Source organism: Aphelocoma coerulescens, chromosome 4, assembly GCF_041296385.1.
Source record: "Aphelocoma coerulescens isolate FSJ_1873_10779 chromosome 4, UR_Acoe_1.0, whole genome shotgun sequence".
NCBI classification, from domain to species: domain Eukaryota; kingdom Metazoa; phylum Chordata; class Aves; order Passeriformes; family Corvidae; genus Aphelocoma; species Aphelocoma coerulescens.
In genome coordinates, this window is record NC_091017.1 from 23,522,661 (window position 1) to 23,542,224 (window position 19,564).

The window sequence follows — 19,564 nt, forward strand, 5'->3', positions numbered from 1 at the left end:
GAAGAAAACCTTGACAGAGGACAAGTCATCAGACTGATCTGCAGTCTCTCTTCTCGTTTTAGGAAGATCTCACTAAAGTATCTGTACAGTGTTTAGGAATTGGATTAATTCCTTTTCATACTATTTTAGTTTTCGTTGGCTTTTGTGACTAGAGCTGTGGTGTTTATAAAGGTCTCTGCTGGGTGCTGAGAAGGGGAGATGAGGCCTGATGTGTGTTAAAAGCAAGGACATCCCTTAATTAATTTCCACCCCAGCAAGTCCCAAAGGGCTGTGATAACTGCTGGCATCCTGCCATGCCTGTAGGTTCTCACTGGTGTTCAGGCCTTCCCTCTGAGCACAAGCTCCTCACTCGTCCTCCTGGCCATGACCCAGTGTGGGTGGTGCTCCTGTGGGACTGTTCCTCTGTCAGGGACAGAGAGGGGAAACACAACAGAGTTGAGCAAAGTTTTGTCCAAGCCTGGCATCCAGGCTGGTCAGCTGCTGGTGCTGTGCTGTGCTTCTCACCTCTCTTCTCCCCTGTGCAGATACAGCTCTTAATGTTCTCCTTCCCTTGCCTCTTTCTTCTATTTTCACTCAACTTCTTCGTTATTCTTCTTCTGCTCATTTCTGTTCTGTCCTTCCAACATGTTCCCCCATTTCCCCCGTGCTGACCTGCCCATGACTCATCCTGCCCATGTTGTAAATGTCTGTGGTGTTGATGCAATGCAGGCTGTGCTTAAGCACTTGATTATTGCTCAAAAGCTGAATAATTATTGTTTGGTAATCAAGCTTAGATTGGCTCTATAATAAGGCAGCTGGATTAGTCAAATATAGGGGAAAATAAATGTCACAGTCATGTTTCTCACTACACCTGTGTCAAAATAAGTTTGCCTTGCCTTTGCCTTGAAAACTGACCATAACTGCTTTTCCTATCCATTCATATTTAAATTGGATTGTGAGAAACAAATGTATTGAGATACTTTGCATCTTCTAATAAGAAATATATGAAATATGTATTTTTTTTTATGATGACAGAGGATCAAGGCACTTGTAAAATGGTAGGCCCAGAGCTGGAGGTACCTAGAATCTGAATCTTCTAGAAAAGAATGATGAGGAGGATGCTCTGATATAATCTCAGCCCAGGTTCAGTGCTATTACAACTCATATTCTCCTTGTAAGTTCTTGCTAAGCCCTACTTTTTACCCAAAGATAGCTATGTACACACTTTAGCTAGAGCTACATAGCAGAAAGTCATTCAGGAAGCAGGGCAACTGCTCCCCTGAGGAATTTTTGTCTGCTGTCAGGTAAATCTTGAGAAACACCTGTTATCTTGGGAGTATTTTCAGCACCATTAGTGCATCAGGTTTCCTAAGCACCTTTCAAGCACCATTCTGCACATCCTAAACAGTTCATGGGGTGTTTACAGCCATCGGTACAGCAGAAGCCTCCTTTGCTATGATGATAAAGTCTGTGTTATTGCCTTGGCTTCAAGTTGCTTGAAGGAGACACAGATCAGAAGCTCTTGCTGCCTGCCAGCCTAATATCTAAGGTGATGGTAACTTAGTGTACCATTACAGGGGATTTTCTGCTGCATCATGACTTATGTCAGTGCAATGATGCTTTGTGTGAGGAGCCCATTGTGTGGAAATAGAGATCTTGTATGAGCCTATTGTAGATCTTGAATTGATTACCCTTTAAAGGGGGGCATGGTCAAGTCAGTCTGTTCAAAAGGAATTGTAAAGAATGAGTTTGTTTACTTGTTAAAATAATTATTCACTTATACAGAGTGAAGAGTTATGGAAAGCTGCTGCTTAATATTTGTCTGATTTTAAAAATTATGTGCTAAAGCAAGACAATGCTTATACACTGGCTTCCTTAAACCTGTTTTTATTATAAACTGCAGTCCTTGCCCAAAATCACCAACTGGAAAATTTGCCAAAGATGATCTGATTAGTGTCAGAAGGGGAAAAAAGAAATGCTGAGTTACAGAAATTTTAATTTCAGCATGTATAATCCAAATAACAGAAGTTCTTATTTTATAAAAGGCTTTCCTTGCATACACAACAACAGCACCATTAGGTGTAAACAAAATCAAGTGGGACAGTATTTCCAGGAGGGAGGACTTATTTATTTGCCTGAAGATACATTAGGATTGCAGCTTATTGGTGGCAGCCACATGAAAAATGCCAAAACAAACAACAAACCCCACCACACTCTTCAGTTCAGGTCAAATATTAAACTTGCAGCAGCTGCAAGTCTGCTTTCTAAATGGCTTTTCTGCACACTGATCTTTAGGCACAGATTTTCTGTTTTCCCATCACTTTTACAGAACTAGGTCTTTTCTTCAGAATAATGCCAGTATTTCCTGGTTTATATGGTATGATGATTTGGCTGGCTTGGTATTTGTTGCAAAACCTTACTTTACTTTTGACAAAACTGCTGAAGCAAACTTATCCTCTCAGATCTCAGAGACCTGACTCCTTGTGCTCTTAGACAACCTTGAATTATTCAATTTGTTCCTTATTAGCTCAAGAAACATGAAGCGTTCTCTTGCCCAAACTTCTTCCCTAAGTATTTTTTTGTTTATCTTGCTTCATCATACTTGAAGTTTTTAAAAAGAGGGACATCACATTGTGCTTGCAGACTGCAGTCAAAACTGGTTCCAGATCTTTCATAGGCAAGTGGGTAAAGGCAAACATGGTGTATGCAAGTGTGCATAGTAGTTTGTCTGGTATTTCTTAATCTCACCTCAATATATAATTATGTAATTAGTTCAATTAATTGGACCAATTTTGGTGATTTTTGAGGGCTACAAAATAAGCTGTGTACTAAATTGCTATTACTTTAACTACTGTCATGTCAAATGCAGCTGTAATTCTTTATCCTTTATCATTGCTAAACACTAACCACCCTTTGGTTTTCACCAGGATGAGACTGACTGGAGTCTATTATTTCTCTTCTTTCTAAGGCAGACCCAGTTCAGCAGAAGTAAGAGGGGAAAAAAAGCTTCATATAAAAGATCTGAATACAGATACGAATGAGAGTGGTGCAGAAGAATTCTCAGCAGAGTGAACTATGCCTTTGTATATGCAATGGGTTGGATGGATCTCATTTCACATTTACTTTTTGAACACAGCAGTAGTTTAACTTTGCAGGCAAGCATCCTGATCCCTGGTGCATTTTCATCTTCAAAACATGTCTCTGTGGAAAAAGCTGAGGCACATTTTGAAAACTCAGGATTGCAGAGAATGCAAGGCTTGTTTTCCATAAGAGAAATGCTGTATGCAACATTCGTAGTGTGAAGGCAGACAAAGCCTGTACAAACCTACTCCCTGTCCAGGAGACAACTGTTTCTCGTGTTGAGTCACAGCCTGCAAAGTCAGGGTTTAGGTGCCCTAGGGCAGATTGGGGCATTGGCTATCGGTCTTGTTGAACAGTTAAGGCTGCTTATTCCAAAGCCCTGTTGCTACCTTTGATTCAGTGTTTTGCTCAATGATTCGCCTGCGGGAGAACATTTTGTCTGGAAATACTGTGAGTAACCATGAGAAACACCTCACAAAGGAGGAGGAGGTAGTCATCAGCTAGGTGATCTCCAGACAATTTACTTAAGCAGCATTACACTTTTATGCACGCAAGAAACCTTTACTCTTGTTCTAATTGGCAAACCTCTTAACTGCTTGTTGTCTGTAATGCCGATGTCCGTGGTGGCAGATGGCACCATTACTTTGGTGCTAGAGCTAGGCTTCAGGGAGATTTGAAGAGCAAAAGTTTAGCCTGCTGCCATAAGATGTGACAGCACTTTCAGATACACACCAAACCGTTTCTGTGTAGGTGTATGTTTTCCTGGTCAATTAGCAGGGTACACTCCAGTTCCCATCCACTGACTGACAAGGTGTCTACACATGCATGAAATTCAAAGAACTCTTAGGCCAGCATAAATTTTGCACAGATGACTTCACAAATCGTAGAGTGGCAGCCTCCACATTTTACTAAACTTCTTATCTGCTGCGCAATTTCATCTAGGGATCAGTTATAGAGGCTGCTAGGAAAAGCCATTACACAGAGAAAATGAAAAATGTTAATTAACCCTTGGTAAGCCTGCTAGCAAACTCTTCAGAGCACAGAAAGGGAAACAAAAGCATCCATTAATGCAGCCAATACAGTTATAAATTGTGTAGCTTAAGATTTCTAGGGTGTCTCTGCTCCCAGTGTTTTTGTGGTAATGGTGCTGCAGCTGGACATTCACTGTAGTGAACAAGTCCTGTATACATAAAGCTTCACTGGGAGGTTTGTGGAGAGAGCACTGAAGAAAAGCATAGGAAGAATTTTCCTGCATTGTTTCTTGTGCTGTTCAGAGACTGGGATCATCAACAATATTCAAAAGTGATGCAATGCTTTTACCTTGTCTGACATATCTGCTGTTAGAACACCTTGTCCTAGAATGTGAATGCCTCTGCACCCTGTAAGTGACTAATTATGCTTTTGTCTTTTTAATTTGTCTTACTTAAGAAATCAGTATACAAAACTCTACATAAACATATACTTTGCTTATATGCTCAACTTTGTTTCAGGACAAAAGTCCTGAAATGAGTGTGCATATGTGTGAATATGTGTGTAATTAAGTACGAAAAGCCTATGCAGAGCTTTCCTCAGGTCATCTGAATTCTTAATCTCACCTTTAGTTTCTACCCTGCTTCCCTGAGAACTGCAGTGAAAGAGAAATAAGCTGTACCACGTGGTCAACTGGCTTAAGCTCTCCTAAGGAAAAGGTTTCCAAAGGCAGTCATTCCTAGCTGAAAACATCCCAGTTCCACTGCTTCTTATTCCTCTCTGTGGATTTTTGCCAGTGTTTTCTAGGCTTGAGCACCACTGAAGGTTTCAATGGCCACTTGGATTACAGCTCTGTTTGGGTGTTTATCATTCAAGTCACTGCAAACAGAGAAGACCAAACCTACAAAATTTGCACCCTGGAAAAACCTGGTAGCTTGCTGGCTGGGCTTACTAAATGGTGTGAAAGCTTATCAAGAAACATTGCTTCATTAACAGAAATCACGCTGTGCATTTGCTGTGTCTTTTCCCTAAACTAAAGGCACTACTCTTCATTCTGGATGTGAAAGTCATAGTCCATGTAGCCAAATACAGGCCTAATCCATGAAATGAACACATGGATTTCTCTGATTTCACACCCTGAGTCTTCAAACTCCAGACCTGTTTCATTTGAACTAAGGCTAATTTAATGAACAGAAATAACAAATACCTTTAAAAGCTGGAAAGAGGTTACTTAAACTAAAAGACATTAAATGAACGGGGTACAATAGCCTGCAGGGTACTTCTGGAAGGTCTGGAAGGGTTTATTCTAAGGAATAATTATTTTCTAGTACCTCTTTTGATCCTTTTGTTTTTTTCTTTGCTATATCAACTGACTTTTTGTTTTCTCATCACTTTTTCTCTGTGAAGACCTTTCAGGTTGCAAGGAGTGTCCTTCCTGATACTTCTTTCCTATTTGGCTTTCTAAACCCAGGGTGAAGGCTGAGGTGTGGTCTTTGAGATCAAATTATCCAGAGAAGCTGAGATCAACACTCATTTGGTTTTCTTTAAGTACACAAAAGCTGTACTGAATTGATCAGGAGTAAAAGGCCAGCTGGATGACAGCAGGTAAATCATTTCAGATTGTCTGAAGGTTTGGATCCGGTCTCCTGTGAGAGCATCAGCAATGACATTTTGGGTGTCTCACTTTAAAACTCTCATAGCCTTAATTAAAGCCAGAAATTAGGTGTATTTCTGCTCATGAAACATACAGGTACCTCATCAATCGCTTTTCTTTTTGACAGCATTTCTAGTAGAACTTTGGCTATGAGAACCCGTGCTACTCACTTGGCTTGATTTTGGGCCAGTCTGCAGCTTCTATCCTGTGGTCTTCATACTCCTTGCCCGAGTAGGCAAAGAGGTAGCGGCTGATCTCTGCTCGTCCTCGCAGGTTGAAGTAGGTGAGCTTGTACTGCGGCATGCTGGGCCCTGCTGGGAGGGGGGACAGAGTTGCTTTAGAGAGGGTTAACTCAACTCCCTTTTTACAAAACCACTCTGTATGCTTGCTTTTGACAGACATGCTTGTACAATGCAAAGGAAGTATTACACCAAGCCGTGGTGTGTTGTACTTTGCAATCGTTGCATTGCTCACACCTTTTTGTTCTGCATTTGTCAGCCACAGCGCACACAGATGTGGACAAGGACAGCTGAACCTGCAGTTCCTCCTTGTGTGTCTCTAGAAAGCTGGCTTGATTTTTTTTTTTAGATGTCTTAGGAACTTTCAGCTTTCATTTATTTCCCTTGACTCCAAGTTCAGGCCATTTTTAATAAAGGGGTTTCTGCCTTTTTTTTCCCAGAGTTCAAATCTAAAATCATATTCTGTACCAGAAGACAATTGTTATCTTTAGCAGCAATTTTGTTCAGGCCTGCCCTCCTCAGCCCCTCCTGCTTATGGAGACCTTCATCCAAGACCAAATCATGAGAATTACCAAACTCTTGTGATCAATTATTATCCTAGTTGTGTAAGCTATTGCACAAAAATTATTTTAGAAGAAAAATTTGCTATGGAAACCAGGCTACAGTGTTGCTTTGAGAAAATCATCATTGAATTTTCAGTTTCTTGTACAGAAGCCAAAAGAAAACTTGAAATAACTTTTTTAGGTTTTCATGTGATTTATTTTTTTCCCTTCAGTTCCAATTAGGAGTCACATAACGGGAAGGCTCTATTTGTTTCCCAGGATAACAGGCAACAAAAGAAAGTATTTGCGAGTTTGATTGTACAGCAAGGATGGTACAGGAAAGGTGAACAGATAAGGCTGCTTTAAACCAAAGGGTAAGCATTTACACATAGCACTTTAAAAAGAGAGCTCAGCTGAGATTTGAATGTGCTGGCTGAAGGATAGTAAAACAACCATCTGCCTCCTCACCCAAAGGAAAACCCTTTCTCATTTTTGCCTTAAAGTAGACACTGCATTTACCAGTCTTTTATATCCATCAGAGCTATAGATGTTTATGTAAGAAAGTAAGAAAAGTAAGATGTTTAGTAAGAAAGCCTGGAACACCGATCATCTGCACGAAGACAAAAAGGGAAATCTCATTTTTCTTTTTTAATGAGTAAGTGCTACCACATAATCTCATAGTAGAAACAACCCCGTTTAGTCATCTTGCCTTGAAAACATGTGCCTAAGGAGATACATCATCAGCTTTCATTTTAGATGGAGAAGTTCTTCCTTCAGAAATAGAAAAGCATACACTTACACTGAAAAGAGCAAACTGCTTTTGACGCTTGCTTCTCTAAAGTCAAAGCACGTAACTTCTGTCCTCCAAGTAGCAAAAGCAAAAAGAAAACACAAACAAAAACAAAAAAAAGCAGAGCAAATGAGCCCACTAGAGGCTGCTTAATTCAATGTGAAAGTTATCTGTTCCCCTACAGCACACAGCAGACTCAGAAGTGAATTATTAATGAATGGAGATTCGCATTATTAGCGAATGCAGACTTTTCATGTCAGATGGCCTAGCAGAGAAGCAGGAACAGAGCTGGAAAGTTACCAACGGAGATATCTACAAGTGCTTCAAAACAGACACACCACTACAATTATTAAGCCAAGTGTGCTCCTTTGCACAATATAAAAGAGAGAAATGTTGAAAATCCCAGGTTTTTCAAGCATGTTTTAGGTAAGCGGCAGAGCTTGGCTGCTCCATTTTCCAATTTTGTGCCCAGATTTATTACTTGGTATGCTCTATTGAGTATATACTAAAACTATATAGTATTATATGCTATGAATTTGGATTATATGTCTACAAAGTTAATGTAAGAAGAGAGAATGAGATAGAAGCAGGATTTTCTTCCCTTTTGTCCCTGTTTCTGATTTGGTGTGGTCATTTGAGAGCAAGGAATAGAATTTTTCAAAGAGCATGTGTTATCTGAGATTCATGACAGTGATTCAGGAGCCAAAGGGAAGAAAACCCCAAACCTTAAGTCTTACTTTTCAGTTTTTTAGAGACAAGCAAATGCTACTGATTTAGTCTGATTTACTGACTTTGTGTCTGTTCCCCTTCTTTAGGAGTGTCCATAGATTTTTCCATAAACATCTATAGCAGTCCCAGTGCCCTGAACTTGCTGCACCACTCACACATGGCTCCCGTTTCCTGCCTGCCTCTAGCCTGCTTAGCCCTGTGTTAGCAAATAGTTGCTGGCAGCTGGAAGGCACTTAAAAGCATAAGAATAGTAGATTTTTAAGGTGAAGTTGTGAGGAAGTAGACAGCTATATAGAGAGAGGGCTGGAGTTGGCTGAAGCCTAAACATTCTGGTAGGTGAGTGTGTTGAAGAGCCTAATTCTTGCTGTGGGAGCACTCTGTACACAAAGACATGTCTAGTCGAGTAGTGAAGTGATGTAAAGAATTGGGAATTTTGGCTGATGATCAGCAAGACTCTCTGCCTGTTGTGGTAGACAGTGGAATGTTTTGGTCTGTCAAGGGAGCAGTGGAAACTATTGTTTGAGTTGTCTAAAGCAAAGCTAAACAAATTTCTAATGAACACACTGTAAGGAGTAACCAAGTATTTGTAGTGGTGATGCACTTTTAAGCTTATGATTTTTTTTTCCATCCATGAATAAAAAAAAACGAAACCAAAACCAACTCCACAAGGAGCTTACCAAAAATACTTGACATTTTGAAAGCCTTTATAGCTTTACTGTAAGCATGTTTTTGTAAATGTTTGTCGGTTTTATTTTTTATTTATATTTACTGTGAAATGTCAGGAGTAGTGCTTCCTAAACAATTACAGATAAGTTTCTAAATGAAAGAAATGGTTGTGTTCAGAACAGCTTTTTGCCAAACATACAAAGTAAGATGTTAGGGGTTTTTTTAACTTGTCTTCCTTTACCTCATTTTTTGCAGTGTTTTTTATAAGGAAGGGGTTCAGGAAGAAAAATCAAAACTATTAAAACCATGCAGAATTACTGAATTATTGAAAAATGACATTTCTAGGGGAAAAAGATCTATCTGGTGTCTTTGAGCTGGTTTTTGGGATGAAGATATTAGGAATTTTTTTGGAGGTGGAGAGCAGGAAAATCTTTAAAACTATTTAAAATTATTTCTCTTTTTCTAGGCTAGTCATGGCTTAAAAATACTGAAGGGTGGTGGTGGTGGTGGGTGGACCTCAGTATCCAGACTTGCAGGCATTTAGCCACCTTCTTAGTGCTATTAAATATGTTCAGGTGAGTTCATTGCAAAGCCAGGTGTGTATAAAGACAGGAGGGGGCTGATTTACCTTCCACCAATAAACCTGCCATCTAAGCTCTGTTTTTCCAATTTCTAACTGATGAATACATGGCTGGAACAGCCCTGTACACCTGCCCTGTCCTATCTGACAGCACTTCCGAGAGGAAAGCTCATGTCTTTACAAACAATTTGATGGGTGAAGGTATGGGTGTTAACATCTTTGAAAGGGGGTCTTAATGTCTCTACTAACTTTGGGCAGCAGGTTTGTTGCAGAGCCCAGACAGCTTGGCTCCTGAAACAGACAGGGGTCTGCACAAGCCTGAACTTCTGAACTTTGGGGTAAAATAGTAGGTTCAAGGGGAGGATATGTGGTAGGCAGTGTGGGAAGGCTGCACCTTCCCAGTACCTCAGCCAGTGGGGAAAGGAAGAGCGCAACGTGCGGCCGGGAGCTTGGGATCAAAGGAGGCTGCACCCTCCGAAACCTCGAGAGAGAAAACCCCGTAGGCGTGTGCCCCTGTGGACTCTCTCCCTTTATTTGAATAAAGTTGCAGGACTCCTCTGTCTCCTTTTTGGACATAAACTTCTGGCGTTTTTGGATTTTCCTGACACTTCAGTCCCAGTTTCATTGCATACAGATTTCAAAGCCATGAACTCAACAGCTTTATATTTACTATTAAATTAACTTTAATGCTTTAAAGTTGTTGACCTGCTTAGCTGATTTTCTGGCTTTCCTTTGTGACTTTCTGAAAGCCAGCTTAACTGGCTTTAACATACCTTTAAACAGGAGATTAATGGATCTCATGATTAAATTCAACTTGGAACCGCTCAGTGACAAAATCAAACAGGAAATCTGAGAGAATCTCAAATATGTGTAAAGTTGGCATCCACCATTATACTCATGAGTCAAAAAATCAGTGTGGAGTTACAAGTGTCTAAAAATTTTAGGACAGATTTCAAATTATTTAAAACTGTTTGTGGCTTTATGGAGATACTGTATTTCCTGATGAACTTGGGATGCTTTTATTCCAGTTGAAGCAGGACTGAGCAATCCATTTGACAACTTCAAGCAGGATTAGAGTTAAAAAGTAGAGCCCAGGAAGGAACCAGCATTCTCTGCGAACTGCAATATTGAGTTTCAGATAGCAGAAGTACAGAAGAGAAAAAACACTGGCAGACTGGACACTGCTCAGGATGAGTTTTGTGTGTGTACCCAGAGCAGGCAGCCTCTGCTAGCCAGTGTTTGGTTCTGCAGGCCCAGCCTAAGCAAAATTAAGCACCAAAACTCTGCTGGGCTCTCTAGAGGAACAGTATTTCATCTCTCTTTTGGAAAATCCAGCCCTCAAGGTAATACAAGAAAATATTCTTCAGGCTCGTAACAGGCACCAAAACCTGGATGCATGTGAGGAACCAATTTAACTTTTATTAATGCCTCAACATTGTCGAGGTTTTATGCTATAAATCCATTTTCTGACACGGGGAGGAAAATAACTACAGAGCTTTAATGTTTGCCGCATGCAGGAGGCAGCTGGGACGCGTGAGGGGGGCAGAGACCGCCGCCATTTTGGGTCTCTACGCGGACAAGGCCTTTAGAAAATGGTGGGAAGCTTTGGTTCTGGGGGCAATTCTCCTGGCAGTCAGTCAGGGCAGAGAAAACTTCCACCACTGGGCCGCAGGCGGTGAAATTCCTGCTGCTCCCAGGGAAAAATTCCCCCAGTCTAGCCGATGGTTGATGGGACTATGGGAGGAGCCTTGGCACACAAACGCAGTTATCTGCGCCATACCCGGGGCCTGCCGTCTCGACTTCCAGGGGGCAGGAGGCTTGTCTGGAGGTTCAGCTCCTTCTGCCCCTTCTCGCCTTCTCCCTGCTGCTCTGCTTGCCCTGCCTCTCTGTTCTCTTTTCTATCCACCTTCGGTAAGAACACTTGGCTTTTGTTATCAATAAACAGTTCTTAGATGGAGTATTTCCTGCATTTCTGCTTTATTTACTCTGAGAAATCTGTTTAAAAGAAACCCCACACGATTCCTTTGCAGTGGAACGCGACAATGGCAGATACTTAGTACGCGAATCCAGAGAAAAACAATTTTAAAAGGCAGCACATAATTACATTTTCCTGTGTAAGGTTATTAGTATTTGAGGTGACAAGCAGAAGAGAGCTTTCCCTAAGCTGGGGGTGAAGAGGGGGAAAAAGCCAGCTAAGTTGAGCTATGTGTTCACATGCATCCAAGGTCTGACAAAGGGCTTGTGCTGCGAAGTCCCCTGTAACTGTACTTTGTGCTGCAAGAAATTAAGGATTTTCTTGCCTTACTGCTTCATCATTGTTACAGAACATAAAAAAGCCCAGCTGTTCCCTTCACGAAGCAAGACCAGTCGGGTTGAGGTAAGGTTCATCCGGGTGTTTCTAAAACTTTGGACTTGAACTGTGTGCTTGGAAAAGATGACGCATTGGACTGTATTTATATTTATTTAACATGAGGGCTCTTCATTAATTTAGGAGTCACTTACGGAAAGCACCATGGTTAGTACCTGACACAATGCTGCCCTGGCTGCGGGCCTGCCAAAAAGGGGAAGCTGGAGGTCTTTGCCTGCCACGTGTCTTTGTCCTTTCTTGAATTGCAACCAGAGCATGGCAATGATTCAGGAGTGATGATTCAGTCAATGGACACCTCTTTATTTTATTGTAAGATTAAGCTTCTATATTAATTCAGAGTGTTTGAGTTGCTGAAGCTGATTATATATTCCATTTTCCTTATTTTACAGGATGAAGGCATAAAAACAAATCAGCTTCCACTCACGTAAGCCTACAGCTATCTTTCTGCCAAGAAGAATCTTGCTTTATGAAGTTTGTGCCTTCTCTAAGCACTATTCTATCCAAAGGTGAGAAGCTTTGTGGGCATTTTTCTTTCTTTTGTTTTTTTCTAGTGCTGTTTTCAAAGTATTTGCTGTTTCTTTATGAAATTTTTCTGCAAAGTTGACTTGAAAATCAAGTAAGTTTTGACGCAGATGCACACCCAGCAGCCTGATTTGGGTGTCCTACAGGGGTGGATGGGGCACTGCAATTTCACCCAATCATTATGTTTACTCATGTATTTCTGTCACATATGCAGTCTGAAGTCTTAAAATTAGTGTCACGTGAATGTTTTCCCTTAATGATAACGCTGGGATTTCAGAGGGAAGACTCTTTCTTGTCTCCCTTACTCCCAGTGACAGGGCCAAGTAGTGCTAATGTCAGCTTAGAAAAGGAAAGGAGAGGAGCTGGCTAGGTCTCTGTATATACAGACAAAAGAGTCTTTGCATATTAAAGTAGAAATCTTTCTTACGCTGTCATCTCAGGAGTGACCTGACTTATTAAAGTATGAATCGTGGATTTTTGTTTCTATTCCTTAGGAATTGGGGATAGTTGTGTTACTTATGGAGTACAAAAAAAAAAATCTTTAACCAGGAGGAAGACTTAGTCTGCCTTGTTTCACCTGAGAAACATTAGGAATAGTAATTGCCCATCTTGCTTATTGTCCTTCTCATATATGTGAATTCCTCATCTCTGTGACTGGAAAGATGAGCATTAAAGCAACTTTCTCTCTCCTCAATTTTAAAATGATGTTTTAACTGTCCAAGTGAGTCTTTCTGCCTTTATTTGTTTAAATTTTCATATTTCAGAGGAAGGAACCAGAGAGACAAGACTCAAACAGCTACTGCAGAAGGCAAATAAAGAAAAGCTTCCACAGCTGTAACTTTATAAACTGCAAAACTGCACAAGGTAGGAAAGATAAAAAATGTTAATGTGAAGTATTTCTTCCTTTTTATTTAACCAACATAACAGTCAGAAAGTTTGGGAAAAGGCATAATTGTTTGCATTTTCCTGTTTGAGCAGTGCTGAAAAGATTGAAGCGATGTGAGAAGCAGCCTTGCCCTGCCTGCAGGTGTGGTGCTGCTCTCCTCCTGGTTACTGATCAAACTGGTTGCTGTAGGAATGCCTTCAATTTTTTCTCTTGGGTGAAAAATTATTCTCTGAGACTCTCTGTGTTAATATTTTCTGTCTAAATTTTGAGCTGAAATTACAGAAAGAAATAGTGATGCATTTGTCCTTTTTTTGGAGAGCAAAGTTTGATGCTGAGAAATCCCCTCGTGTTAGCAAGAACCAGCCCTGGGGTGGCTGTTGGCCACCTTCTGACTCCTCATTGGCAAGGAAGGTTGGCAACTCTGCCTGGCAAAGACCCTGGCTTAATCAAAGCTGTTTATTCGGATGTATGTAACACTAACACAACCAACTTATGGCTTCACCTGGGAAAAACTGAAGGGTATGTGATGTGCTGCCTGAATGGGGAAGTAAATGACCTTGGGATTCCTTTTAAAAAACAGAGAATTGAAGAATCAGATGGTCTTCTCTTGTTGTCCAGCAAAAAAAGGGAAAAATACTCATTTTCTTCAGCATAAACTTCTCCTGCTTTTAGCACAGATTCAAAAATATTAAGGGATTTAAGAGATATTCTCAGCCTTAGAAAACCAAGAATAGTAATGATTTGATGGCTTGCTTTTTTGTTTGTTAGTTTGTTTTTTCTGCCAAAAGATTTTTTTATTAACTCATTTTTTAGCAAAGAAAATAAGAAATTTTCTGTCCATCTTTTGGGGGGAAGGATTAGAGAATATTGGCAGATTGATGGAAGACTGCAAGTCTTTCAATGGAAGATTTTCTCAGCAGTATGTTTTGACAGAAAATAAAATTAAAAACTCGAAGTAATTCTATTTCCTGTCAGCTCTCAGTCTGACATAAGCTCTCTTTCTGAAAATTGATGATCTCTTTTCCCACTCTGGCCCAGTTACAGAAAATAAGCATTTGAATTTGATCTCTTATATTTCTAAGCCAGACAGCAATCTGGACCTTGGAGAGAAAAGAGAAAAAAGTCTGTGCACCCTTTTCTGCTTAATACAGAAGTCATCTGAAGTAAATGTTTGTGCAGTTAGGTGTAGGGTCGAGTTTTGAAATAACAAATTCCAAATATAATGGTTGTGGCCTGATACTTCTAAGCATGATTTTCAAGGTTAGATACATGGATCGCTTCAAGCATAATACAGATATAAAATCTTTTTTAGAAGGATTTTGCATGTGCATGCACCTGGTGTGCTGCTTGTTTGCGACCTGTGGGGGAAATCAGCATGCTAAAATGAGAAGAGGTTTTAAGGCATTACTGTTAGAGTATTGAATAGTACTAATGGTTATGAGTATTTTAAGTGACCTGACGAGTAAAACTCTACTGTCTGAGCAAAGCCTGATCTGTCAATATGTGGGCTTAAAAAAAGAAGCTGTAGGAGACCTTAAAGCAATTATCTCTCTGAGGAAGCTTCAGGCTTCTTTTGCTGATGTGGAAAATCAGAATTTTAGAAAAATCCTTGGAGGACACAGGGAAAAAAACCCCACCACTTTTTTTTGCTAAATTTTTTTAGATAAATAACCACAACATATCAGTGAAAGAGGAGTATAAGAAAAATACGAAAGGGTTTTTTTGAAAGTGGGAGTCCAGTGTAAGTGGGCAGTGAATGGGTGTCCACTGTCAAGACTTGTGGAAGGAGAATGCTAGGGCCCACTGGGTTCCTCTGAGCTGAGTTTGTGATTGCCCCTCAGGCAACTGCAACCAAACTGATAATAATTAACTCAGATATCTAAAGTTCACCCCGTTTGTTTGAACTGAAGTGCATGAGGGAGCTCTCACATGTGAGCAGGATTAAGGAGGCAGTGAAGTGGCGATGGACAGGGCTTTGCTCATCCACCTTAGCAGCATGTCCTCAGTTTGCCTGGCTTGCCACACCTTCCCTTTAGGGCCTGAGCATCTGTGGTGACTTTGCCTTCTGTCTGATCCTCACACTTTGGATTTGCATCTACTTGGTCCCAGTTTTATGTAGATAACTTTTGAAATTGTTTTGTGCAGCCTCGTTTGGATGAATGAACTACACACCCAAGACCATTAAATACTAGTAAATAAAATTGCAAGAGATCTTGGGAAAGATACAAAAGAGTGGTTAGGATAATTTCTCAGGAAAAACTAATTAAGTCTTTTATTTCCACATCAGATGTTTTAAGAATTCCCAGAAGCATTTTGTGGTAGAAAAAAAGCCTAAATAATCTTAGTGCTTGCCAACCCCTAGTCATCCCTGTGAAATTCATGCCTTGCATCTCTCTCTGCAGTCTTCAGATGAATCAGCATGACCTCTCAATATTCCTACAAAGCTCAGAGATCCGTTGTGAGTGATGTTGTTCTGTATTGTTTAGTTGGCTCTCCAAAGCCAGCTGCTTTTTCCAGGATGAATCGTGTCCATTTTCTGACCTCTCAAGCCTGTCCAGCACAGTAATTTGTGTAGCAACTGTCTTAGCCACCTAACATCTTTCCTTGGTTGTGAAAAATGGTCTTTTTTTCTATCCCAGCCACGTGTGGATATGAGTGTGTGTATATGTGTAAGAGGGAGTACAAGCACCAAATCCTTCCCCTTGCTTGTCTAAACTACTTTGCTCTTGATCTGTTGCATGTTGTGAATCTACTGTATGATTTGCTAAAAAAAAACCCAAAATTACAGATGTGAAAGAATTAGATAGGCTTTTAAGCACTGTATATGATCCCTGTAGCAGGTAGAGGTTTGATTGGAAAAGGTTTTATTCACTATGCAGAGTTCTCCAGTACCATCCACTATGTGTCCTGGTCACAAACTCCTCATGTCCTCCTGCTCTGCTCTTCAGTGCCTTGCATAGACCACCATACCTGGGAGGCACGAGTGGGCTGGGATACAGATCTCGAGTATTTTCAGATTCTGAAATTATTTTTTTCTTGAGAGGACCAACACTGCCAAATGTGGACCTACAGCTCTGAGCAACACCCAGCCAGAAGCCTGGGGATCACCCAGATTTGGCCGTAAGTGAAAAACATCCTGGACTCTTGAGTTACGTCACAAACTGCTCAGTATGTAAAGCCCTGACCTGTGTTTCTACACTTTAAGAGAAAGTACTTTCTGAGAGACAGTTTGCAGCCAATCATTCATGGAGACAGCAGCTAGTCTGGCTCCGGGGCAGTCCCAATTGCTGTGTGCCTGGCACAAAAACATGTTCCTTTGGCTGAGACACACAGTTACATGTCACATACTGTTTTTTGTCACACGTCAGCTAAACTAAGCTTGTGAGACAGTGTAAACCTTTGTTTGCCTTCCCTCTTTGCATCTGCTATGAATACAAAACATAGTACACTTAGTCCGTTATCACTGAATGTCCTTGTTTTCTCTTTTCTTCCATTTCATGCTTATTCTTTACTAAGTCATTCCAACTGTATTTTTAACTACTTCTAAAGAGATTCAAAATTAGGCATTTCAGTTTTTCTCAGTTCATTGTTGTAGCTTTTTTTATGGGAGTTTTAGCAGATTGACTTGAGATTAAACAAGGTTCTTCAAAGTTGGTGGCACTTTGAAATGTGTATGTAGGACTTGAGAGATTTTTTTCCCCCTTCTTTCTTCTTCCTCCCCCTTCTTGGACTAACTGTTAAAAGGGTAAAAAATTCACCTGTTTGAGATTTGCAGGATATATGATAAGTCTCCAGCAGGTATGAATAAACATAACTTTCTGTGACAGGGCACGCTCCCTGCTAGCCCAACACCAGCCTTGTCAGTGGCTCCTGGGCTGTGTAATTACTTTCTGGAGAGATTTCAATCAAAAGTGTTTTGAAAATGAGCACCAACTTCAATTGCTTCTGCTTTCCAGCTGCTCAGGAGAAGGTTGTGTGGGACAGAGAGCAATGAGAAATGTTAGGAGCAAACCCTTAGAGCAGCAGAGCGTGGTGGTCAGTGGCACAGGAACGTGCTGCGCTGGCTAACGTGCTTGCTCATGCACAAACCCAGAACTCTTTAAGGATTACTTTGTGTATATTTTCAGCTTAAAATTTGGAGAGCTTCTGTCTTATTTCTATACAAATAGGTTTGACTGTGTGCCTGGACATGTATGCATCTGCATCAGGGGGTAATTTACACAATGTGTGCATATTTAGGGAGAAGAGGTTTCTAATTTGGATTAAAGAAAACAAAAGAATGAACAACAGTAAACTTAAAAAAGACCTCTGTGTCTTTTTTTCTTTACAAATGTTGCAACTTTTGAGTATAACAGTAGTAGTGTTTACAAACAGTTCTAAGGAGTACAGAAGCCCAGTAAAGGGACTTCATAGCTACAGTTTCTTTGCTTGGATAGTTTGAAATGAACAGCAAACAAGAGATGGCTTTTTAAAAGGAAATGTGTGTGGGAGGATTATGTATATAGGAAAATGACAGCAGTTAGGATCAAAGAAAAAAGTCCTTAATGGCTATTTAGAGTATCATTTTGAAGTAAAAGACAAATATCAACAACAAATAACCCTGCGAGTTTTGATAAGGAGAAATGTGGAGGCAGTGGAAGCAGATGCAGGGTTTTTTTTCCTCTATAGAATGATGGTGGGAATTAGGACTAGAGTACGTTAATCCATTGGTTTAGAACACAGGAATTTGAAAAATGAACAGAACAGTGCACAAAAATGACCTAGCATAATTGGTTGGTGCTGCTTAATATTCATCTAATTTCTCTGACATTAGCCTAGATTTAACTTGGTTATGTAAGTGAAGGCATTTTAGTCAGCCTTTACATCAAATTGAATATTGGTTTGACATGGGTTTTCACTTACTGAAAACTCCCTGAAGAATGCCCAGAGCTTCCTCACTCTGACTTCTTTGCTGACGAGGTTGTCTATTCTTTGGCAAGTACCCTGACACACAGCCTGATTATCAAAGTAGCTCAGTACTGACTGCGCAAGGCACTGATGAGGAACAGGGGCTTGCTTCTACAACAGGCCAGTGATCTGCCTGTTTGCCTCTGGAAAAGCAGTTCATAACTTTTGGTAAAGTCTGGTTTTAGCGGTGCAAGGGATTGTACAGATGTCCTAAGTGCAGCAGGCAGTTTAAGGATGCCTGTAAGTACCAAAGAAGGTTCATAGACAGAATACTTGAGTTACACTTGCAGCCCCCGTATGGAGCTCTTCACTGCCGGTAGCACCACTCAGAGACTCAGGCTGAATAAACCGAACAAAACTCTCAAAATTAAGTACTCTCAGGACTGGCTCTACACGCAGCATAATGTGACAGAGTAACCCCCCACACAACCGCTGTAGCGGTAGCCTAGGGAGGGCAGAGCAGGATCGGAAGAAGCAAGGGCAAAGAGAGGAGCCAGGCTGCTGCAGTAGCGAAGCTGAAACAGAACTCACTCACTCGGTGCGGTGATCCGCGGTCCCTTCCTCGGTGCACAGGAGTCCCTCTGAGTGCCGACCCCGACCTCGGAGGGAAAAGGCTGATGTGCTCGAGCACGGGTTTTAATATGCAAACCGCTCCCTCCCCGTGACCTCCTGCACGCCTCTTCCTCCCCCATCTCACACCCACGGCAAATGCATCGTTCATGATAAGAAGCAAGTTTGCTGACTTGGGGCTAGCAGAACATACTGAGTGCTGGAATTTCTTGGCTTGTGTTCAAAGCAAATTTAAAGTGATAAAGTGCCATTTGAATCTATATAATAATAATAAAATAATAATAAAGACAGGCACTGAGGAGCTGAGTCAGATGATGGGTGTTTTTTTCTAAATGTAAAAAGTGTGGAACAAGCTAAGTAATGTCTTTCGTTGATGATTTCTAACTAATGGGAACCCCCACAGCATTTGATCTAATTATAGAACAATGCCTCAAATAGCTGCAAATGGAGAGTCAGATATAAAACCAACAAAACCACCCCAAACCCCTCCACCAGCACCATCAAAAAAACCCAAATCCTAAGCCTTTTACATAAAGGACCAAGTGTGATTTAAACTGGTGTTTTTCGGGTTTTGCTTGGTTTTGATGGGTGGATTTTTTTGGCACCAGTGAAGAAGGATTCATGCAAACTGTGTCCATGAGTAATGCACGTTAGTAGTTAGATCTGTCATGTTGCTGCCTCTATCTATCTCTGAGCACCTTAGGGTCTGGCAGGAGTGTGGGTATGCAAACAGTGGGAATTACAGAGGCTGTGCTCAGGACCAGTTATTACTCAAGCTGAGTACAGCTCTTTACATGATGGTGAACTAGGTTCTCCTAAAGAAAAAGTAATTCCTTTCTGCCAGATTCAACTCAATGAATGTGAATGATCAAATAAATTCCTGTGCTTTCTAAAAGGGGAAGTGAATTGTGCATACAGTTTCAAAATAATGGAGTTAGTAATGCCCTGAGCTGATCTAACCTCAGTTTCATCTGCTGATGATTTCTTACAGATTAAGCTCTTCCTTTCTGTTGCCCTTTCATCCTGCAACTGCTGCTGACGG

The 19,564-nt window shown here is 40.8% G+C and overlaps 1 protein-coding gene and 1 long non-coding RNA gene across 5 annotated transcripts in view; one reads left to right on the forward strand and one right to left on the reverse strand.

Annotated features, from left to right (window-relative positions):
• The window catches only part of HPGDS (hematopoietic prostaglandin D synthase), a 31,793-nt gene extending 13,150 nt beyond the window's left edge, over positions 1-18,643 (reverse strand). The window contains exons 1-2 of one of the 4 annotated variants that reach the window (XM_069013087.1): positions 18,488-18,643; positions 5,854-5,997 (exon numbers count right to left, since the gene is read on the reverse strand). In XM_069013087.1, coding sequence (XP_068869188.1) covers positions 5,854-5,986 — 133 coding nt within the window. In that variant the 5' untranslated portion in view covers positions 5,987-5,997; positions 18,488-18,643. Of the gene's footprint in view, positions 1-5,853; positions 5,998-18,483 lie in introns of all 4 variants that reach the window. The other 3 variants (XM_069013086.1, XM_069013085.1, XM_069013088.1) reach the window with 3 other exon arrangements.
• LOC138109518 (uncharacterized) lies at positions 12,000-16,145 on the forward strand. The gene is made up of 3 exons (XR_011150533.1): positions 12,000-12,103; positions 12,884-12,983; positions 16,049-16,145. It is a non-coding gene; the product is annotated as an uncharacterized lncRNA (long non-coding RNA).
• Positions 18,644-19,564: the final 921 nt, after the last annotated feature.